Source organism: Myotis myotis, unplaced genomic scaffold, assembly GCF_014108235.1.
Source record: "Myotis myotis isolate mMyoMyo1 unplaced genomic scaffold, mMyoMyo1.p scaffold_m19_p_1, whole genome shotgun sequence".
Lineage (NCBI taxonomy): Eukaryota > Metazoa > Chordata > Mammalia > Chiroptera > Vespertilionidae > Myotis > Myotis myotis.
The window spans coordinates 26,441,047-26,465,990 of NW_023416313.1; the positions used below are offsets into that span (position 1 = coordinate 26,441,047).

A 24,944-nucleotide genomic window follows, 5' to 3' on the forward strand; every position below is an offset into this window, starting at 1 on the left:
TGGCAATCAGGGAGAGCTTCTTGGAGAAAGCGAGCTTTTCAGATGTGCTTTCTGTATAATAGAAATGTTAAGCTAGGAAACTGTGGGCCCTGTCCTAAGGAGAAATCCAGTATGTGACATTCATTTTGTATCCACACTTTAGGAAAGTAAGTTCAGTTGGAAAATGGAGAAGACAGGATCTACTGTCACAGCCCAGGTGAAAAGTGATGAGCGTGAACCAGAGACAAGATGAGAGACTATTCAACATGGCTGTCAAACACGCGGATGCCAGGAATGAGGACGAGGAGAGTCAGTGATGCCTCAGAAATTTCTGCCTGGGGTTGGTGCCTCGTTAAATTTTTTAAAATATATTTTTGTTGATTTCAGAGAGGAAGGGAGAGGAAGGGAGAGGAAGAGAGAAATAGAAATATCAATAATGAGAGAGAATCACTGATCCGCTGCCTCCTGCATGTCCCCTACTGGGGATCGAGCCTGCGACCTGGTCATGTGCCCTGACTGTGACTTTCTACCTCACAGGTCGACCCTCAACCACTGAGCCACACCGGCCGGGCAGTGCTGCTTTTCGTGTAGATCAAACAGGAGTCCAGATGGGCATTCAAAGGGGTCTTGAGTTCGGGGTGCATGGCATTCCACTGCTGGTCAGGCTCTGGACCCCCTGGTCCAGAGTTGAGCCCTGGAGACTGGTGGTTCGGAGCTGGATTAGGGACTCGTTAACCTACAGGAGGCTGATGTTCAGCGAGAGAGTGAGAGAACATGACTGACCAGGAAAGGGTGTGGAGAGCAAGAGAACGATGCAGACCCGGCTGCGTGGCTCAGTGGCTGAGCGTCGACCTATGAACCAGGAGGTCACAGTTCGATTCCCGGTCAGGGCACAGGCCTGGGTTGTGGGCTTGATCCCCAGTGTGGGGCGTGCAGGAGGCAGCTAATCAATGATTCTTTCCCATAACTCATATTTTTTCTTCTCTCTCTCTCTCTCTCTCTCTCTCTCTCTCTCTCTCTCTCTCTCTCTCTCCCCCCTCCTCTCTGAAATTAATAAAAAATATATTAAAAAAAGAAAGTAAAATTTTTTAAAAAAGAGAGAACAATGCAAGATGAAACTCCGGCGAACACCAGATGGAAAAGGCTAGAAACCAGGAGAATGTCCTGGCGTGAAGGCCGCAGAGATCATGGAGGAGGGTGAAGTTCTGAGGCTTCTTATAGGGCATTCTGACACACAGTGGAGCTGGAGACAGATTCCAGGTGGTGGGAGAGCAAGTGGAAATTCAGAGGGTGGATATGACGAACAGAGACCCACCTTTTGAATGTTTAATCACTTTTAGAAAATGAGGTCACCATTTGGCAAGTGCTTTCAAGGGCAGGCACTAGGAGGCTAATGGGGATGAGATCGGGGCTAGGCTTCGAGGAGGGAGATGTGCTGTGGTGCAGAAGGAAGGTGCTGCCAGAGGATTCTTTGGGTGATGGAAGGAGAAAGAAAAGATAATAATTGGTGGAGAGAAGGAGGAAGAAAAGGAAGGCTTATTTTCAGGGTGGGAAGACTTGAGTGTGTTTGATCCTCAGGAGAAGGACCCAGAAACAAGAGAGAAATCAGTGCACAAGACAAAGCATAAAGGCTAGCGCCACATCTTAGAAGGAGGCGGCGGCGCTGGGTAAACTAGACGTGGACCAGCCAGCACTGGCAAGGGCACTGCCCTCGAGGGAGGTGTGGGGTGTGCGCGAAGGCTGATGGAAGTGTGGCAGAAGTCAGTACATGGAATTCAACTAGGGTATCTGACTATCTTGCTGAATTCGAGAGGGGGTGTGGTGGGACCAAGGATAGGCTGTGGCTGCCGCAAAGGACCAGGCCTTTGAAAGCCCTCCTCCAAAGTTCAGGGGAAGAGAGCGTCTCAGGTCACAGGGCACTGAGTCTCAGTCTGCACGAGATGACTCCACCCTTTTCATCCCGTCTCTCACAGCGCGGGGGACTGGACCACTGTGTGGCCTTGTATTTCTTCAGCAGAGGCACAGGGGTCGGGTGGGAACAGGTGTGGGGCAGGATCTACTAAATGGTAAGCACAGGGATAGCACTTTCATATTATTTAACTGGACGCGGGGAATGCCAATGGATGTATGACCACGAGATGACAGAGTGGGTCAACAACGTACTGTTACTGACTTGGACAACTCGGCCTGCCAAGTGGAAAAACTGAGCTACTGCAACCTCCTGTTATCAATCCTAGACACTGGTAACCCCCGTAAGGTACAGTGCAGTGGCTTCTCCCACTGCATTAGGTTCTGCGGTCCTAAGATGAAAAGCACACACCCAGAAAACAGCCTTAGATCCTGCACCAATGCACTGGTTTAACAGGTACAGCCATTACCATCAAAACAGACCGCTTCTCCTACACGATGAAGAGGTCGTGGTTTCTCCCACTGAGGCCCAGAGGAACAGAATGCTCACATTCAGGGGCCCTGATGTTCGGGAAACATCTATCTAAACACTGGAGAACCTCAGCTTGGGTGACGTCGCACAGAAAGAGGCGTTCGGGAACCCTGGCTCTGCCTGAGGAACGACAGGTGGGGACTCCCATCTCCAGCCCCCTGTGCCAAAAGAATGGGGGAAAAACTTCCCACATTATTTAAACGGCGATTTCTCTCTTACTGCCCCCAGAGTTCAGACGGACTCTTTGGGCGTTAAATACATGCATCATCTTTTGCCACAGGCTGCATCCTCACAGGTGGTAGATGCCTAAGCCTCAGCGAGTCAGAAATGTATTTTGTTAGCCAACCTGTTCTGGGATATGTGGGTAAGCCATCAAGACACTTCATTTTAAGGAAATTCCCGATGGAACAACATTTACCTCATTACAAATGGAGACCTACCTCGGAGGGCTGCTCAACTGGCTGTGGGATCATGAGTTGGTTGTGATGCTGTAGCACCGTCTTCAAGTAATCTAGAACAGTCTGGCAGGGCACTGGTGGGAGAAATTGCAATGATTATACATTAGCTAACCTGCCACAAGGAAACAAAACCATTTTAAGGTCTAAAAAGACTTTTGACCTAAACTTGTAAAAAAAACCCACCTGTCTAAAGCAGCGGTTCTCAACCTGTGGGTCGTGACCCCTTTGGCGGTCAAACGACCCTTTCACAGGGGTTGCCTAAGATATCAGATATTTACATTACAATTCATAACAGTAGCAACGAAAATAATTTTATGGTTGGGTCACAACATGAGGAACTGTATTTAAAGGGCCAGAAAGTTTCTTGGGATATATTCCTAGAAGTGGGATCACTGGGTCAAATGCAAGTTCCATTTTTAACTTTTTGAGGAAACTCCATACTGTCTTCCATAGTGGCTGCACCAGTCTGCATTCCCACCAGTAGTGCATGAGTGTTCCCTTTTCTCCGCATCCTCTCCAGCACAAACACCAATCAGAAAGGATATATGCATCCCTATGTTCATAGCAGCACAATTTACCATAGCTAAGATTTGGAAACAGCCTAAGTGCCCATCAGCAGATGAATGGATTAGAAAACTGTGGTACATCTACACGATGGAATACTACACTGCTGTAAAAAAGAAGGAATTCTTACCATTTGCAACAGCATGGATGGAACTGGAGAGCATTATGCTAAGTGAAATAAGCCAGTCAGTGAAAGAAAAATACCACATGATCTCACTCATTTATGGATAATTAAGACCATTATAAACTGATGAACAAAAATAGATACAGAGGCAGAGCAGCATCGAACAGACTGTCAAACTACAGCGGGAAGGCTGGGGAGGGTTGGGGGGTGGGTAAGAGATCAACCAAAGGACTTGTATGCATGCATATAAGCATAACCAATGGACACAAGACACTGTGGGGCGGGGGTAGGGGAGGCCGGGGGAATGTCAAGGGGGAAAAAAAAAGGAGACATATGTAATACTCTTTGTAATACTTTAAGCAATAAAACAATTTTTTAAAAAAATATTTTATTGATTTTTTACAGAGAGGAAGGGAGAGGGATAGAGAGTTTGAAACATCGATGAGAGAGAAACATCGATCAGCTGCCTCCTGCACACCCTCTACTGGGGATGTGCCCGCAACCAAGGTACATGCCCTTGACCAGAATCGAACCTGGGACCTTTCAGTCTGCAGGCCGACACTCTATCCACTGAGCCAAACCAGTCAGGGCAACAATTTTTTTTTTTTTTTTTTTTTAAATAAAGGGCCAGAAGGTTGAGAACCACTGGTCTAAAAGGAAACAGAATCTTCTTGCATTTGACATGTAGTTATTTCCATTTGTGAATACAGAACAGATGCTAAGGTTTGGGGGGAATTTTTAGGCTCAGCACAATTCCCTGAAAACTTTCCAGTCAAAATTAATCTAAGATGAATTTAAGGAACGTCTCACTGAAGGAACATGATTTGTCTTCTTTCACTCAAGTTGTAACAGTTGTACCCAATGAGGCCCTTTAAAATTAAAATACTGGAAGCTAATACTCTACTACTTTTTAATCAATAACATAACACCCATTTTTTTAAAATATATTTTATTGATTTTTTACAGAGAGGAAGGGAGAGAGATAGAGAGTTAGAAACATCGATGAGAGAGAAACATCGATCAGCTGCCTCCTGCACATCTCCTACTAGGGATATGCCCGCAACCCAGGTACATGCCCTTGACCGGAATCGAACCTGGGACCCTTCAGTCCGCAGGCCGACGCTCTATCCACTGAGCCAAACCGGTTTCGGCATAACACCCATTTTTTTAATGACAGATTTATACCTAGTTCTTCAGAGAGCAGGACTGTCATGCAATTTAGTCCTGTTTCCAACTGGAATTACACCTGCCACACAGTTCCCATTAGGTTTCCTATTCTCTCTCCTCTCAAGAAACCCAACTGACCTGGCCCGATTCAGATTTGGTTATTGTGTAGGTCATTAACTGCTCATTATTTTTTTGAGGCTTAGTCTTATAGAATCACTGAGTAATTACAATAAAACTGACCAGACAGCAATCCAACATAGAGCCTGGCATTTTTTGTAGCATTGCATAAGCAATTCCTACATCTTAAGATTTATCTCAGAAGCCTTTCAGGAGTACTAAGTAATTGTTTTTAACGGCCTTGGTAGCTCAGGTAATAGCCTAATTTATACGAATTATTGCCACTATGTCTTAGCTGGGTGTTTTCTTAAGATGGTTTTGTCACATTAAAGAAAATAAGAAATATTTAACCTAAGCCCCAATTTTAAAGTACCACTACTGGGCTTTCTTTACTTTTTCTCACCACTTTTTTTTTTTTTAAAGAAAGCAAACAGAAATGATCATCTTTATCCACTGCTAACAGCTTTGGGATTTTTAGGCAATATCACATTGACACTACAAATCAAAAACCCCATCAACACCCTTTGAAGAATTTGAATGACAGGAAGTAGGAGTGGGTTAGGAAATGTTTCTTCTTGCCGAAAAATTATTTTCTTAAATAACCATCTTTATAGGCTGCTGCCTTACAGTCCTGGGTCACAGGCCACTCTTGGATCATCATTTAAATATATTCTTCAAAAGTCAACAAAAAGAAGGCGTACCTGGCCCAGTCTGAAGTAGGACTTTCCTTAAACCAAAGTTTAATAAGACCAGTCAAGTACCCACAATGTCACCTGCCTATTCAAAGTCTAATCCACTTAACAGATTCCATAGTGAGTGAGAACCAATCTCTCGCAATGGGCATTAATTACGGGAGAAAAAGCAGCAGCCTGGAGAAGCTAATGGAGGCAGAACACAGGTTTGTGTCTGAGTTCTGGATTTCACTGACTGGGAGCCTCCTTTGGGATCCACTTGACTCCCTGGGTTGAAGTCTGCGCTGCACAGGCTGAGCGGGAGGACCCCAGGAGCAGCACTCTGTCCTCAGCGTTTGTGGTTAGAATCGAACGCAACTGGACAGATGTCACTGCTTTGCCAAGTAACACGGGCAAGGTACTGGATCTAGTTTGAAAGTTTCAGTAAAATTTGTCAATACTGATGAATGGATTAGGATTTGAATGGAAACTTCTTTTGATCCCTTACTCATATTTGAAATCCTGCCATTTGAACAATAGGATGGATCCTGTGAGTATCATGCCACGCAAAATAAATCTGACAGAAAAGGACAAGAACCACGTGATTTCACTCACATGTGGAATGAAAACAGAAAGCAACAAACCAACAAATGCATGAACACGGACAACAGTGTGGTGCTCCCAGAGGCAGAGAGGGCTGGGGGGAGGCTGAAGAGGGTAAGAAGGGAGTCAAATATATGGTTATAGCAGGAGACTAGACTTTGGGTGGTGAGCACATGATGCAATAAACAGATGATGTATCACAGAATTGTACACTCAAAGCTCATATAATCTTATTAATCAATGTTGCCCTAATACATCTAATGAAATAAAACAAATTCTGAATATTCAGTATGACTTCCACCTTGTTAAAGTAATTATGTGTCTAGAGAAAGAGACTGGAAAGAAATAAGCCAAAGTGTTAATAATTAGAAATTAACCATGATTATATTTTAGTAGCAGGATTCGTGTAGTCATTACATTCATCCTTTATCGAACTTGCAAACATCAGTTTTAAACAATTTCTACAGTGGGCATGTATTACAAGAATCTGAAAGTTGTTTGAGGGATGTCTCCATTCCTTGGCTCTGTTACCCTCAGTGCTGATCATGGGCCCTGGAAGGGCTTGGAGGTCGACTCTCCCATTCTGTACACCCCGAATACTAGTATTTGGGCAGCAGTGCGAAGAGCTGTGAGCAAGGTCAGCTGCTTCAGACATGTTGCACTTAAGGGGCTCCCCTCAGGCGAGTGGGTCCTGTTGGTTGGTGCCTGGCACACAAGGCTGAAGGCCAGGAAGATAAGGCTCAGATTCAGCCAACTGCTAAAAACCGGAAATAACCACTGCCCGGGCCCCCGGAGCAGCCCCGCCCCTTTGCCCCCCATGGCAAACTCCCAGCCCTGGTCCTCAGGAGGCAGAGGCCTCAGGACCCTCTCCCCAGGGCCCCTGCCCTCACGGATCTGGGACATCACCCCCGATTGAGGGCTCTTGGGAGAGTTGCCTAGATTTACACAGGGAAGCTATAAAATCAAGTGAAATGTTTTCTGTGGAAAAAAATAAAATAAACCAGTCAGCCTGGAAAGTAGAGGTAGTTGTGTCTCTTAAAGCAGAGAGGAAAGGGGGAAGACCATCCTGACCCACAGCTACCCCATGCTGCCTGCCCGGGGCACACAGGGCACTGAGCAGGAGCGGTGGAAAACCCGCGGTCCTCTTGCCCTTTTGTTTTGTTACCGACAGCTCTGTGGACACACTGGGTTTTGTGAGTGAGGACGTGTGGGGACCTCAGGGATGGGGGGTGAGGGGCCAGGGCTTCCCGTGTGGTTTTGTGCAGCCCTGGCCTGACCCTGTTCCTTTGGCCTCTAAGGAGAGAGAGGTCAGGGCTTACGGCAGCCGAAAGATCACAGAATTCCCAAGGAGCTGACGGATGCTCCAGAGGCCTTCACATCTAATTGTCTCCTGGTGCACGTGACGAATCCTAAGCGAGTCATGGCTGATGGAGAAGCCACCCCCAGCCCCATCGGGCAGGGCTCACTCACTCACGCATTCTGACAGAGTCAGGTCCATCTAGAGCAGGGGTCCTCAAACTTTTTAAACAGGGGGCCAGTTCACTGTCCCTCAGACCGTTGGAGGGCCGGACTATAGTTTAAAAAACAACAACTATGAACAAATTCCTATGCACACTGTTCTTTTTGAAGTAAAAAAACGAAACGGGAACAAATGCAATATTTGTATTTGCATGTGGCCCGCGGGCCGTAGTTTGAGGACCCCTGATCTAGAAAGTTGAATAAAAAAATGAGGAACCAAAACTGTAGCAACTTCTTACTAACGGGAAGTGAGGATATGAAGGTGCCCCAATGTCCCTACTGCCTGTCCTGATATTGACATTTACCATTTTTTTCCTCCTCTATGCAGTGACATTTTAAAATGTATACTTGACAATTCTGGGAAAAGTATCAAATACCTGGGAGGGAGAAAGCAAAGTAGGAAGATCTTTTGCGTCAATCAAGTCCGAACTGAGAGGAGTCGGTTGCCAATATCAGGTTGCAAATACCTGAGCTCCCTAGATGAATGTGCTGCGCTCACAACGAAGATGCCCTGGCCTGGGTGGATGATTCACGTCGTCATCAGGGAACGTTAGTTAAACCCACACAGACAGGGTCTTCGAGATAGTCTGAGAGACCCAGCTGGTGTGGCTCAGTGGCTGAGCATCGACCTGTGAACCAGGAGGTCATAGTTCGATTCCCAATCAGAGCACATGGACGGGTTGTGGGCTCAATCCCGGGTAGGGGGCATGCAGGAGGCAGTCGGTCAATGATTCTCTCTCATCATTTATGTTTCCATCTCTCCCTCTCCCTCCCTCTCTGAAATCAATACAAATATATTTTAAAAAAGAAGCTGGTCTAAGAGAATACTAGTATGTAACAGTTCACTGACAGAAAGGGTAGGGAATTGGTCCAAAGGTAATTGTTGGATACTATTTTTTTCCCTTCATGCACTGACTCTGGCACTTTTGAGCTGTGTGATCCCGGGCAAGCTACTTAGCCATTTGTACACCGTAAGCGTCTATAGATGCAAGTGGTGGACCTTTTTAAATTAAATGTAAAATATCGTCACAGTTAACTGGTTAACCTCTCTTAGCCTCTGTTATCTCAGTTATCTCATCTGTAAAACAAGAATATTACGCCCGGCCTGGTGGCTCAGTTGGTTGAGCGTCATCCCACACACATAATAAAAGACTGCGGGTTTCATTACTAGTCAGGGCACATACCTAGGTTGGGGGTTTGATCCCCGGGAGGCAATAGATTGTTTTTTTCCCTCTCTCTATAAAAAAAATCAATGGAGCCCTGGCCAGTATGTGTTAGTTGGTTGAGAGTCCTCCCATGCACCTAAAGGTTGCTGGTTCGATTCCTAGTCAGGGTACCTGCCCAGGTTGTGCGTGTGGTCCCCAGTCAGGGTGTGTGCTGGAGGCAGGCAACCGAACCATGTTTCTCTCTTACATAGATGCTTCGCTCCCTTCCTCTTTCTAAAATCAATAAAAACATATTAAAAAAACAAATCAATGGAAAATATCGAGGATTTTTAAAAAAAGGGATATTACTTACTGCATACATGAATTAACTGAAATGCATGTAAAGCAGAAGGCACCCAGCACATACTGCCTAACGTAAGCTATTGTTATTTCATGAATTGGAGCCTAGTGAATTCCTGAGAGGGGCCACTTACTCGACTCTGCTGACTTGGCTGCTGTCTAGTCTGAGTGACAACTGTGAGGTACGGCTCTTCCAAGGAGCTGCTGCAATTCTCTTTTTGCCTGTCCTAAGGGCACTTGGGTTTCAAGGGCCTGATTTTCATTGCAGATTATTGTGTTAAAATCTCAATCAGAGTTTCTCTTCTCATTCCTCAAGCGTTATGTAAGCTACCTTGCTCTATAATTGTTTGTAAATCTCAAAACTCGATCTCAAAATACACGACGTACAATTTCACAGGGAGACCGACATCCTTCACGGTCTTCGACGACCAGGCCATCTGCGCTGGTAACATCTCTGAGTGTCCTACTTACATCGTCGCTGTAAAGTATGAGCGCCTGAACTGTAAATAGCTAGAAATAAACAATGAGCTTTAAGCATTACTCAGCCAACAGATGCATGGTTATGCTTTTGATAATGACAACATTCTGTGTAACCTAATTGACGTGTGGATGCTACATGCCTGACACTGGGCTGGAGAGTAGGGATACAAAGGTGACTTGTCTCTGTCCTCAAGTACCTTAATGGCCTGCCTCTCCCGTTTCAGGCCATCAGGAGAGAGACATATACAAAAAGTAAGACCTTCCCCTGATACGGACTTTAACAGAAATAGGCTTGATGGGAAGTGGTTGGTTTTGCCTGGGAACCGTGGGAGAGGTTTGTTAAAGGGGAGTGTTCCCTGAACCGAACACTGAAAGGCGAGGTGGAGTTTCTCAAGTGGGAAAAAGGACGCTGTGTTCTCAGAAGGGACAGCAGGCATAAGGGGAGACCAGAGGCAGAAAGTGTATGGCTCCTCAGGAATGGCACTGTCCAGTGGGGCTGGGACACTTGGTGTATGGCGGGAAGTGAGATTCAAGTCTACAGAGACAGGCAGGGAAAGCCCAGGCAGCAGAGGATTGCGCGTGCCGCACGGAGGGTGCTGGGCTTGATTCCATGGACGTGTGAAGCCTTCAGAGGCTTTTCAGCAGTGGCAGAGCCTGGCGTCTGGGAGAGGAGCTGAGTGGCGACTGCAGCAGCCCGTGCTGTGAGATAAGCCCCGATGAAAGCGGAGGGTGAGAGGAGGGAGCCACTGATGGGGATGTCTGAGCTGGAATCCACAGGAGAAGAGGCTGAGAACAGCGGAGAGAGATGCTGTATGGACAGACCTGAGGTTTCTCACCTGGGGAACTAACTGAACGGTGCCTCTTCACAAGGTAAGAATACCACCTATAATCTAAGAAAACCACTCAAGACAGGGGTCCTCTACTACGGCCCGCGGGCCACATGCAAATGCAAATATTGCATTTGTTCCCGTTTTGTTTTTTTTACTTCAAAATAAGATATGTGCAGTGTGCATAGGAATTTGTTCATAGTTTTTTTTTAAACTATAGTCCGGCCCTCCAACGGTCTGAGGGACAGTGAACTGGCCCCCTGTTTAAAAAGTTTGAGGACCCCTGACTTAAGATTTCTGTCTTACTAGGCAACAAGTTTCCCTCTCTGGTTCTTAAAGTCACCATTTACTGAGTGCCTACTGGGAGACCTAGTTGCTACTTAATGAATACAATACTTCCAACCTTCCTATAGTGTTATTCACCTCACTTTACAGAAAGAGGAATCTGCGGCTCAGAATCATTAAGTGATTTGCCGGAAATCACAGCCTGCAAATAGCAGGAGCAGAAATCCAAACTCCGGTTTGACTTGAAATCCATTCTCTTCACCTCCCGTTGTTCTGTGTCCTTCAATCTCACCTATGGCTGTAACAAGAGTTGTGATGACTTTTACCAAATTCTAAGTAAACAAACTTGATTCTCTGTTCATACCATTTGCTCTAACTTTTAAAAAAATATATTTTTAATGATTTCAGAGAGGAAGGGAGAAGTGAGGGAGAGACAGAAGCATCAATGATGAGAGAATCATTGATCAGCTGCCTCCTGCATGCCCAACACTGGGGCTAGAGCCTGCAACCTGGGCATGTGCCTAGCCTGGGAATCAAACCATGACCTCCTACTTCATAGGTTGACGCTCAACCACTGAGCCACACTGGCTAGCCTCTAATTTTTTTACAATGAAAAATTTACATGTATTCATTGTCTCTCCCCCCCGTCCCCCCGCCAACACACACACATTAAATATGATCACAGTGTGTTTCTCGGGCCCAGAAGTCGGCCAAGCATTCTTCCGCAAGCACTTCTGGGCACATGGGAGTCTGCAGGGCGGAGTGGGCAGTGGAGGTACTGGCGAATCCACACTGCATTAACTCTAAGGGCTTTTTATTCTGGCTAAACTACTATTACCCCACAGCTGACATGCATTTACGTTTAAGAATCTTACTTAGAAAACGACAGCTGTGGACTACTAGGATCAGAACTGCGCAATCCAAGGTTCGTTCTCCAGTTTGTAGCAGGCGATCCCCTTTATTTGCGGCTTCTGTGTTTGCAAATTTGCCTGCTCTCTAATGGTCAAATCAACACTCAAGGGGCTCGTGGGGTCGTTTGCAGGTCACTGGAATGTTTGAGCCGCCCACGCACACATTCCCAGCTGAGGCCGAGCAAGGTAACGCTCCGCCTATTTCAGCTCTCACACTACAAACGAGTGTCCTTTTCATGGTCTCTTCGATGCCACATGATGCACATTTGTGCGCTTACTGTTGGTGATTGCGCAGTTTAAAATATACTCCAATGTACAGCTGAGTGCCGTCTAGTGTTGCCAAGTGCAAGAAGGCTGTGCTGTGCCTTAGGGAGATGATCTGTATCAGATCAGTTTCATTCAGGCACGAGTTATAGTGCTGCTGGCTGTGAGTTCAATGTTAATCAGTCAACACTATATATTAAATAAGGTCTCTCTAAACAAAAACAAACATAGAATAAGGTATTACCCGGCTGATAAAAATGCTGTGACCAAAGGCTCACAGGAACCTAGCTCTGCATTTCCCCTAGGATAGTGGTCGGCAAACTCATTAGTCAACAGAGCCAAATATCAACAGTACAACGACTGAAATTTCTTTGGAGAGCCAAATTTTTTAAACTTAAACTATATAGGTAGGTACATTGTTATTAACTTAATTAGGGTACTCCTAAGGCTTAGGAAGAGCCACACTCAAGGGGCCAAAGAACTGCATGTGGCTCTCGAGCCGCAGTTTGCTGACTACGGCCCTAGGACAGTGGTTGGCAAACTGCGGCTCCTTGAGTGTGGCTCTTCCACAAAATACCACGTGCGGGCACGCACGTAGAGTGCGACTGAAACTTCGTGGCCACACTCAAGGGGTCAAAGAGCCGCATGTGGCTCGCGAGCCGCAGTTTGCTAACCACTTCCCTAGGAGCAATGGTTCAGTGTTCAGTGCCCACAGCAACTTTAGAGAAGATAACTACCATGAAAATGAGATCAACTGTTTTGAGGGTGGAAGTTGCTAATAACCTAGATCTGGAGCAGAGGCCTGGAGTACATTCCCAGGTCTGCACAGACATCACCTGTCCAGGTTTCAACACCTCTGTCTGTAAATTGGAAATACTGGAGTTACGAGGATAAACTGAGATGATATTAAGTGTACTTTTTAAAAAGTAGAAAGTTCTTTAAAAATATCAACAAGTATTTCTGTCCTATAATGTATCATAATAATTTTACTTAGGAAATTATTTTTAAATGACCATATCTTATGGTTCTAACACCTGTATTTTCATATTTTAAAATCTCTGAACTTGGTGTTCGAAGATAATTATAATCTATTGCAGAGTTTTTCTTCTTTCTTAGTGGAACACAAAGTATTGGTGTGCCTTACATTCACCGGGGTCTTAATTTACATGAAATAATGATCTTTGATATCCATCCTCTCTTATGACTTTTTGTCACCTAGTGCTGATGGTAAGCTTTTTAAATACATGTCAGTACTCTAAGCTGACGCCCTCTCCACGAAAGGTTTCCCCAGCATTTTCCTTCATTTTTTATTTATTTTTTAATCCTCACCCAAGGATATTTTCCCATTGATTTTTAGAGAGAGTGGAAGTGAGAGGGTAAGACAGAGAAATATTGATGTAAGAGAAACAATTCAATTGGTGCCTCCTGCACGAGTCCCTATCGAAGGCCCGGGCCAGGGAGGAACCTGCAACCAAGGTATGTGCCCTTTACCAGAATCGAACCCAGGACCTTTGGTCCACAGGCTGATGCTCTATTCATTGAGCCAAACTGGCTAGGGCCCATTTTCCTTCCTTTAATAACCTCGCAGCTCTTTGTATTCCTGACCCAAATATCTTTTCCTTTTGTGCCTTTTTTCTTTTAACCTGTTTTCACTTTACTTTAAAAAATTTAAACTTTTAAACAGACTGTCTAATTTCTAGTGTGATCATCTAACACAGAAGAAAATGTGCTAATGCGTCTTTGGGATAAAATATTTAATTGCCTACACGTGCAAGTTAACTTTGGAAAGTAAGTTAGCGAGTATTGTCCAGAGCCCTTTGCTTGCAGGTAGTTGATAATTAGTAAGACTTTGTTGAATGTTTCACAAATAATACAGTAACACAGACCCTCTCAAGTGGTGCTGGAAAGAACACCTCTCCCCGCCTTTCCTTTTAGTAAGATCTACCACCTTTCTTTCCCCCTTTGATAGCTACCCAAGCAAAATCTTTTCTTCCTGTAAACTAATAGGCTCATGTCTTTTGAACGTTCACATCAAGAATTGCTCTCAGGTACTAATGCTTTATTTCAGGAAAAACAAGAACAACAACAACAAAACAAGAATCTCAGCCAAAACCGGTTTGGCTCAGTGGATAGAGCGTCGGCCTGCGGACTGAAAGGTCCCAGGTTCGATTCCGGTCAAGGGCATGTACCTTGGTTGCGGGCACATTCCCAGTAGGAGGTGTGCAGGAGGCAGCTGATCGATGTTTCTCTCTCATCGATGTTTCTAACTCTCTATCTCTCTCCCTTCCTCTCTGTAAAAAATCAATAAAATATATATTTAAAAAAAAAAAAAAGAATCTCAGTGCTGCTCACCAGCATGACTGTGGGGAGGCAGAGAAGTGGCTGAGGCAAGTGTCTTGGCTCAGACCTAGAGCAGGTGCCCCATCTCCCTGTTAACCTTATTTCCTCTGCTAACTGCGGGATGCTACCATCTCCTTTATAATCATCCATCCTGCTGGGCTGTAACTAGGTTCCACCAGCGGAAGGTCCCAGGTCCTTCCATGCAAATGTACTGGCCTCCAGGACAACAGAGGTCTACCGGGGCCAGTGGGAAGCTGACATTGATTAGAGAAAATCGATCCCACATGACACTGGAAAGTTACTACTTGCAAAATACTCTTGATACATGCAAACCCAGAGTGCTACTTGCTGCACTTTTCTTCAAGTGGGTATCTAAAAATAACAGATTCCCCCCCTCAAAACAGATAGCTAATGGAGTGAGAAGTGGATTCTTGGGTGATCACCAGTCTGGTTGGTTGTTTAGCCAAAACAGAAGTTGGGAGATGAAGGCAAGAGGGCAATAATGTCCCTTTTTGAGTCGAGTTTTCAGCTCCAGGTGACACATTCAACCTGATGCCCAATGCTAAGGTGTCCCCAGGTAGTGAGGACCTGTATAAAGTGATCACAAATAAATTATTTCCTGCGCTTTATAGTAATTTTTTTCTATTCATAATAGTCAAACTGATTTTCATCTTTATAGCTGGGTTTCAGTATAGATTATTAACGCAACCATTGTTCTCCATGTAAAATGTCTGTTGGTTCAAGTTCAAGGTTATCAACAGGGCTGAAATGCTTACAGTAATAGTAATTAGCTAATATCAACCTGTGCTATTCAATGTCTGAGTGTCAAGAGGGGGTCAAGAAATTGCAGCATTTCTGTCTTCCCGGGAAGTAGACAAGGACAGTGATTAGTGGCAGGTCTGTGATGCGTTATCCCCAACATAGACATTTCATCTGGGACAGATTCAGGAAATGAGAGGTGGGCTGAAACCCCCTATTTGCATAGAACTTACCAAGGACAGATGGTTTGCCAAATACTTAGGATTAGGAATTAGGCAATAATACCCTGGACATTTATGTCACCTGTCCTTGCACTCTAGAACTCTTACCCACAGCTCTGAATAGCTGCTTTAAGTATCACAATTGGTTGGTCTTGATTTTCTCCCTCAATGAAAGAGAAGGAGTGGGGAGTAAAATGGGAAATACTGCTTTGGGGGTAAAATCCCATAGTTAATCGACCATCATTTATGGAACTGTGAAAGTTGTAAAATCCCACAATGTGTTAGCTGCACCCATATCTCTCTGACTTGGAAGTGCTCTAGTTCCATTATAGTTTTGCAGGTTCTACCCAGTCTCTCTCCTGCAGTCAGTGCCAACCTGCTGGAATACGTGGCAACCTGGCAGAAGACACCGTGACTCTGTATCTAACCCCAAGGCTCAAACACAAAAGAAGGAATGGATTTACTTTACCTCTTGCTTCTGTCCCATAAAACTACTGTATTAAATCTAATTCCAAAATATTCTGAACCAAACCTTAGGTCTACTTGGAAAATTGTTTTAAATAAAATGAAAGGAAATAAATTTCTGATTTGGCAATTCTTCACAATTGTTTTTGCTTCCCACGTGGGTGACTTCTTTCAACATGCCCTTTCTAGATTCAGCCGCCTAATTGGGTGGCACAAAGACACCGAGTTAGGAAAAAAAGTGACTTCTGTTTATATTTATGTATCAGCTTTCAAAAATTTAAACGTAGCCCTGGTTGGGTGGCTCCACTGTCCTGTACCACTAACAGGTTGCAGGTTTGATCCCTTACCCAGGTTGTGGGTTCCATCCCAGACGGGGTGTATATAGGGAGCAACCATCAATGTTTTTATCTCACATCCATGTCTCTCTTTCCCTGCCCCCCCTAAAACAACCAATAAAACATATCCTCAAGTGAGGATTTTAAAAGATTTAAGTTTATTATGTATGCTTTATTTTGAACATAACGTATTAGTATAGTAGAACATGTACTATGTAATTAACCAATAAATGTGTACATTGGTGCTCAAAATTTTTTATCAATGGCTGTGTAATTAAAGAGGTTTGAAGATACTGCTCTAGATAATGATCTTAATATTTTTTAAGAAAACATGTGTGTGTGTGTGTGTGTGTGTGTATATATATATATTTTTTTTTCTTTTTTTTAGGGAGAGAGGGGAGAGGAGAGAGGGGAGAGGAACAACCGGTTGCCTCCCATATGCACCCTGACTGAAGGCACCCTGACGGAGAATTAAACCAGCAACCTTTGGGTGCACAGGACAACACTCCAACCAACTGAGCCACACTGGCCAGGGCTTAATATCTTTTGTCAGCCACAGACATGCAGGCATGAATTCAAATACATAAGCATAATCAGTACCTTGCCATAAAGATGACTTTTACTTTTCTGCAAATCTAGTGTCTCTAAGAGGCAGAAAATGCCTCATATTTTGCCAGGGGCACAAATAGTTTGGGATCAGCCTAATTACTGGTCTGTCTTCAATCTATTCCTTTTAGTTTACAGCTGCTTATTAACTGTACGGAGGAGTTTGCATGCTAAAAAGACACCCTGCCTGTTGAAACTTAACAGGAAAGGTGAGAAACTAATGGACTAGAAGAGTTCATCTGTTCATTACTACTCAAGCCCTGTCCCTCTGAAGGTATCATTTCATTTTAATTTCTATCTCTGATTAATAAAACACATACATCAATGTCTGTAAAAATACAAAAGGCGTTTTAAAGGAACAGGGTCATTTTTTTAAGGAAACTCAGGCTCACAGTGCTTGGCCTATTCTGATCTCACTGTACCACACGTAGGGATCACTTTTATATCAACAGAGGCATCTTTCAATGTGACTATGGCCTTCAGGCCTTTACCCAAGAATTATGTGGCTTAAACACAGACAGGACAAGGCTAGTGGCTCATCCTGAAGTTTCTGTTTGGCACAGGCAGGCTAAGGGTACCCCGTGCATACTTGTTTTTCCAACTCTTCTACATCGCTGGCCAAAAACAAACAAATAAGCAACATATACATGCATGCATACACGCACACAGATGAGACAATGGAAAGAAGGAAGCTGCAGTTGTCCTGTAAGTAACATGACAGGTACCTGGGATGCTCTCTAATTTCCTTCTGAGCTCTTCATTTTCTTGTTGCAGTGAAATGACCTCGTGCTCCAGCTCTTGGCATCTGGGACAGTAGCCTTCCTCCTCCTCCTCCTCTTCGTCTTCGGGCAGCGTAGAAGACGACGGGTGACCATGGGATTCAGACGTTGCCGGGGAGGTCCAGCCTCCGAGTGTATGCACGGGGGAGGTTGACAGAGGGTCCACGTCGGCCAGGTGGCCATACTCGCTGACCGATGAGGTGTTTGGAGTTGGAAAGCTCCCCGAGAGCAGGTAATTTTGTAGGGAGTCAGTGAAAACTCTCAAAAAGGCAGAAGTTTGTTGTTTCCTTTGCATATATTGCATCTCTATGTCTACATTGTCTGAAGTCTGACTGTGGACCCCTTTCCCCATGTGACACGGGTCCTGTCTTTCAGTGTAACTTGAGCCCTCCTGCTTGACGTAAGAAATCATGGACTGAGAATGGTTGGAGTCCAGAAGTTTGCCTCCACAATTGAGGAGGCTAAGAACTCGACTGCACTGCTGGGCAAAGGCATCCAAGATCATGCGACTCTCTGAAACACAGGAAAAGGCACATTAGAGACCAGCAGCCAAAGACAAGAGATAAGCCAAGTCCCCAATTTTGAGTTTAACATTAAAAAATGTTAGAAATATGCATTTCTACCATCGCATATCAAGGTGGCATGGAGAATGCACTTTTAACAAGATGCGCAGCTTCCTGCTGTTCTGGCTGGTAGGGTGCCTGATGAGTCGTCCCCAGCGCCTTCCTCTGGACTGTGTGCCTTTGGGCACCGTAGAGAGATTCCCCTCCCTGTGGCATTAACTGGCCTGCACAGGTCTGAACTCGCACCTATGGCTTCATTAATGTCGTTACTCTAATGAATCGAGCCAGCCACTGCAGACTCGATTTCTCATTGATAGGAGGGCTTAGAGCAATCATTACTTCTATTTCTGGAGTGCCCTCTCGCCCTTGCTATTAATCAGCTGGCACAATCCCTGCCGAGAGTACGTTGCTCCCAGATACAAATGGGGAAGAAAGATAAGTCTTTTTGAAGAGCTCACTAGACATCTAAGATAAAACAAAGAGTGGGCCCATCAGGCACACCATGAGGAGTCCCAGAGCAACACTGTACGTGCTATCCAGTATCTGTGCCCACTGCTCCTTCTTTTAATTTATCTGCCAACTTGGATTTCTCGTCAAGGCCAACGTTTAGGCTGATCTCTGTCAGCGTCATCTGAAAAGCAGCAGTGGCTCTTCTGTCAGGGTGCCACACCTCCTAAAATGGCATGAGAATGCCAGTTCACATACACGAATTCTAAAGCTTATTAACTGTTAATTGGCGAAAGCAAAGAGAAAAGAGAAAGCAATCAATGCACTGACAAAAACAAAGGGGAAAAAAAACACCCCGAAACGGTGGAAATGTGATTTAATATTGTCAGTCTAAACGCCTGGAAAATTCATCCTAAATATAAATGTCACAAGGTAGAGTCCCTTCTTTCCTGACCACCACCCAGCATGGATGAGCTACTTCTAAGTCAAGAGAGAGAGAGAAAGAGAGAAAGAGAAAGATAGAGAGAGAGAGAGAGAGAGAGAGAGAGAGAGAGAGACAGAGAGAGACAGAGAGGGAGAGAGAGACCCCCACCCCCAAATAATGGCAACAAACAAAATATTGTAGATTTTTGGTGTCAATAACTGCTGTTTATGATAGTGTGTAACCAGCTACTTGCTGTCTCTGAAAAGGTTGACTAGCTATATTTTCCCCCTTGAAAACAAACAAGAAAACAAAACCCCCACAACTTTTAAAATGAAAAATGGTGAGATCCTCCAGGGCTTCTATGGGAACAAGGAACCACAAGAGTTGTGATTAGAAATTGATTTCTCCAGAAATCCAGGATATATGACCAATGACACCACCCTTCGGAAACCTCCATGCTCCACTTTGCTTTTTTCTTTAAATTTTATTTATTTATTTATTTATTGTTAATCCTCACCTGGGGATATTTTCCACTGATTTCGTTTTCAGAGAGTGCAAGGGAGGGGGAGAGACAGAGAGAGAAACTTTGATGTGAGAGAGACTCATCCATCCATTGAACTGGTTGCCTCCGCACGTGCCCTGACCAGGGCCGGGGATCGAACCTGCAACCAGGTACATGTTCTTGCCAGAATCAAACCCAGGACCCTCCAGTCCACAGGCTGATGCTCTATCCACTGAGCCAAACCAGCTAGGGTGCTTTTTCTTACTATTCTTTCCTGAAGTAATTAAGGTACTGGGAGAATTGGAGGGGGGTCCACATCTCCTATTTCAAGATACCTGGCATACAGGAAGCACCCCTCATATCTCCCAAATCCATACAATGCTACCGTTCCCAGATCCCCGTGAAACAATCAGAAGTCAGCACACAGAGGCTGGCGCTCTTAGGTTCAGGAGAGGAAGAGAGACTACTTTCCATGAGCACAGTGGGGGATGGAGTGCACTGGGGTCGGAGGGCTGGCATGGTACCTCAAGAAACATTTACTGAATGCATGAGGGACTCCTGTATACAAACAGAGGATCTCAGTTCATAGCAGTTTCAGCTTTACTTGGGTGGGGGTGGCAAGACCCCTCCCTCTAAGCGGGCTGGGAGGCCACAGTAGCATTTTCTTCTTGGCTTGTGCTTCCTCACTCTTAGGAGTAGTACTGCCCTGGACACGGGCAGGAGGGCCCCTGCCTAGACCCTCCCCTCTAGCCCACACTCTCCCCACAGCGAGGAATGGAATTCCCTAGTCAAACTGCTTCCAAGGGCTGGTCTCCTCCCTGAGCCATCTTCCCAAAGACAGACCATGGCGCCAGAGCTTGGAAGTTTGAACTGGGGCAGCCACACGTGTGTGCATAGGAGGTCCCTGCTACAGGAAGATGACGCTGGGGGTGGCAACAGAAGGCCACGGGCTGGCTGAAAGTCAAACGTGGTCATGATGATGGTGTCTTTGCCAGGGTAGGCAGATAGAACATACTTTTGTTTGTTAGCTTGAGTAGGTCTTTTAATTATTTAGATCTATGATATGTGGGCTTGCATTTGTACCCCTGTCCTGAATCCCACAAATAATAGACAAAGGTCTGTTGTTTTACACTACTAGTTTGAGGGCTAAAGAAGGAACCAGATGCCAAGCATAGTTTCAAGCCAGAATGGATTGATGGGCTGGGAACTTGGCTGAAGAAGCTACCAAGGTGGTCTGTTTCCTGCCTTGGAGAAAAAGGGATATAGACATGGCAAGCATCTCCACACACCAACCACTGGAATTGACGGTGCTCTGCCCCCTGCCAGGTGGAGTGAAGAATTGAGCCCATGATTTAAATAAAAACTTAATGGGGGAAAGACCTCAAATATTTGGGTATCAGTTCTTCACTATGACCAAAAACAAGATGGCAAACAGCTGAACCATTTAACTGGGGTGGGTTAAGATGTTGCCTCTTCATTTCTTTACTTGCGGGTTTTTGTTCTTTTATTAGTAAAATCAAAGGATGATATTGATTGGGAATTTTCAATTCTAGCACACTAGCAGTTTTCATTCATTTTAATCCTATAATCCCATTCTAGACCTGAAGTTGTATTTACTGTTTGCATTTTAATCAGCATAGTCCCAATTGATTTACAGCCTATACACTGTTAACATAACCTTGATGAAAGGAACAAAATATGAAAGGGAAGGCTAAAATAGAATTGTCTAGAAAAAATTGCTCAATATATTTGTTCACTATCCTAAATAAGACTCAGTAGTTTTAATCATATTGATAAATCACATTAGGGTAAAGATTTAAGGGAAAAGAATCTGACTTAGGGACAAGTATGATTTGTTTTCTTAATTGAAGGATAAACTCGTAATATGCTGAAAAAGAAATCATTATGTAATACCCTACATTATGAAGATAATGTATTAAAGTGCACTCATAATATCAGAGAATAGCTACAACCATAAATAAGTTTTTGCCTGCAGTTTTTTTAAATGCTGCATTCTCAGACTTGACATATGCAAAAACAGCAACTATAAGTGTTAAAATGGAATTTCTTCTCTTTTCAGTATGTTAAAATATTTGAATAGTTTTAATATCAATACATTGAAGAGTGTGATGAAAAATATTACTATTACACTTGGTAGAAAACAGTAAATCTTTCCACTTAATACATTCTGCAGCCAGCAATACTTCAGCTTTCCAGACAGAATATAATTAGAAATGCAAGTGTTGTGCTATGCCCGTTATCGCTAAGAAATGGAGAAAAGTTGTTTTCATATGCACACATTTGAATGGCCACTGATCCATGATTCTTAATTGTGCAAAGTGTGAACGTGTATTTTGAATTTTTAAACTGTTTTTCCCCTCTAGTCACAGAATGCTCCACTCAGATGATGGCCGAGAAGTACAAAGTCATCAGTTTACAAAGGGACTTTAAAACTACTTATTTTATGCCTAACTTCTCTGATAGACACATAAAATGTTAGTCACAAACCACCCTACAATGACCACTTCTGTCTAACTTATTTTGCTTTACTGTGCAGACTGTTGGGAGATATCAGGGGGCAAATTGCACCTAATCTGATTCCGGAATCAGAACCCATGGTTATTTTTTTAATTAAAAATTTTCATTTCTAGAAATTTTTCTGAATTTAAGTGGTTTAATCCATCTTAAATCTGTAAGTGAATAAGACAGATAGGAAGTCAGCAATCAAACACAGGGTCCCTACTTTAATGTGCTTCTTTGTAAGCAAAGCCTTGGGTGGAATTTGTCCATCACAGCATATCCCCAAGAGTATTCTGTTTCTATGAAGGAGATCACAGTAGTTGAGATTAGTGGTAACCTTTTGATTTTAGCCCAGCCAAGGGTGAAATCTATTAATATTAAAAATGCAGAAGCCAAAAAAATTTTTGTGACTTACTATTATGTATTTATATAGTATATCTACCCAAAGGATTTCCAGCTAGTTCAAAATAGATTAATTTCCTTGAAACAGTAATATACCTTCTTTTTAAGAAAGGACGTCATGGCATAGAAAGTTAGAGAATGAATGCCTGTTTGGAAGCATCCCCCTTGTCTTAAATCAATGAACTATGTCTTTTTAAAAAAATGTCATCCTATTTTTTTTTCGTAATGGCAAACATCAACACAGCAAAACAGGATGTAATTTTTCTAAATAAATAAATCAATGATGTGTCAAAAATTAACAGATGAGTTAATATACTTGGTGCTATCAAAACCAGATGGTGCTCCCTAATACTCATCCTGCTCAGTCAATCCCTGAATATTTTCTGGACCATCGGTATATAAAATAGGATGCTGCTATTTGTGATGGCAAACAAAAGCAATCATGCCTGCCAAGCACATACTATAACAGGCAGCATTTCAGCTCTGCTAGACAGAAAGTAATTAGAATGCTTTTAATGTCCAAAAGAATGATGCTGATAGGCTGCCACAGATGTGTAGATTTATGAATATTTATATGGTGGTTTATAGCTGACACTTTTATCAGTTGAAGAAGATAAAATATCTGCCTGACTCAAAAGCTTGACAGTCAGGTTAATAAAATCTCATTAAAGAGAATGACCTATGCAATTATATAGGATTTATTGTAATTCATTTTTGATTGTACTCTGCTTAAAGATGCAATTTCCCATTTCCTGATGCCAAATTTAGGCTGCATATCAAGATCTACGTGGGTTTTAACTCTAAGCCTCCCGCAGAGGAAAAACATGCTTTTAAAACCATGGTATATTCACCCCTTTTAAGGAAAATTAGTAGTACACTCTTCATGATATTTTATAAGAATGTTGAAAAAAATCTATTTTTAATCACGTATTTCTCTTCTCAATGGTTTATGGCCCTTAATGACAAACGAGATTCACTTCAAGCCTTTCATCTCCTCACTGCATTTGCTCTGGACACTCTTATTCCCCTTCTTCTATACTTGACTCATTTAAGCATGTTCTGACTATTTCCAGTTTTCTTTACTAGGTGGTTTGAGAAAATTGCAATAACACTTTTGTTAGGGGGCAACAAATAAATGACCACCCCCACCCCCACTCAGTATGCTTAAATGGTCATCCCTCTGAGCACACATGCTCATTGGTTCAAAGTGGAACCACTAGTTCATCAACGAGCCAATCAGCACTTCAGGTGACTGTCCCTCTGATGGTCACTCACATCACTGTGCCTGTTAGGAGATGGCCTTGTCCATCAGTGACTAATAGGACCACAATTCATGATGTCTAGTACCATGGGCTATTTTTTCCCCCCAGACCAAGCACGTGGTATCCTGACCTTCGGTGTTATCAAACTTACCACTCTATGACCTCTCTCTAAAAAAAAAAAAAAAAAAAAAAAAGACGAAGAAGAAAGAAAGAGAAAAAAGAAGCCTTGACAATAAAAGAAAGGGGTCATCGACAAGCCCCTTTTCACTTCTTTAGATTCAGTGATGTGATTTCCACCTGGGGACAGAGACAAAGTAGACTAAATAGGTTATTAGAAGAAACACTAAAAGAGAGCATTTGGAACACAATGAGAAAGGCAAAAAAGAAAAAGGAAAGGAAACTACTGTGAAAGAAAGCAGCAGGGAAAGTGCCAGAGTAGGAAAGACTATGGGCAGGATAGCAAGTGACTAGTGCAGAGAAAAGAAGGAAAAAGCAAGGTTAAAATAAAACTATGGGTAAAAGTGGAAATGAGAGGGGCAGATTTATTGTGTATAAAAGGAAGTAACAGACTGAAAGCCAGCAACCACTGACAAGAGAAAGCAAGATGAGAGTAAAGACTAAACTGGACCGAAAAAGGAGAGGGGGGAAAAGCCGAATGAACACGGTGGAACTGAGGTTATGCAAATGAGTTAAGCAAAACACAGAAAACAGGAAAAGGACTCACTTCTGAAAAACAAAATAAAAATATAGAAAGATAAAGCAACGCTGGGGTTAAAAATGGGCATGAACAAATCAAATCAAGTCCGGGGAGGAAGAATACAAACCTCTTACTGGGGGTAAAACAGAAGAATAAGGAGGAAAATAAAAGTGGGCAAGTAACCTGGAGAATGAATATAAAAACACAACAGAATACTGGGCCAAGAGCAACTGAAACAAACAAATCACAGTGAACAATACGGGCACCCACATAAGAACCCCATTCAAAGCAGTCAAACGTCTCCAAATCAGTGAGGTATGCAAAAAAAACCACAAGTCTTCACTATAACCTGTAATTAGGTTTTCTTGCTCAAAACCCATCCTTCATGTGTCAAAATATTGACAAACAACAGAACACTGGCATCGGCACCTATAACTCATTTAGAGACAATGCTCGTATTTTCATTAGAAATAAAGCCCTGGATTCACGGAGATGCAGAATTTGGGGCAAGGGGCCTCTAAAGTGTCATCAAAGGCCTGAGCAGGAACTTTTAGTTCTCATGAGCCAGGAAAACGTGGTTGCGTGTCCTCAGGGAGCAGCGAGGGCCCTGGGACGCAGGCCCCGGGCTATGTGTGCACTGGCCCACCTTCCTTCCCGCTGCAGGCAGGAGGGCTGGCCTTTTCCCAGCCCCAGTCCTCCCCACCCCCCG

General features: G+C 43.7%; 1 protein-coding gene across 1 annotated transcript in view; it reads right to left on the reverse strand.

The window, feature by feature from the left end:
• The window catches only part of BEND4 (BEN domain containing 4), a 36,371-nt gene that overhangs the window by 9,957 nt on the left and 1,470 nt on the right, over positions 1–24,944 (reverse strand). Inside the window, exons 2-3 of the mRNA XM_036300639.1 lie at positions 17,365–17,931; positions 2,860–2,951 (exon numbers count right to left, since the gene is read on the reverse strand). Coding sequence (XP_036156532.1) covers positions 2,860–2,951; positions 17,365–17,931 — 659 coding nt within the window. The remainder of the gene's footprint in view (positions 1–2,859; positions 2,952–17,364; positions 17,932–24,944) is intronic.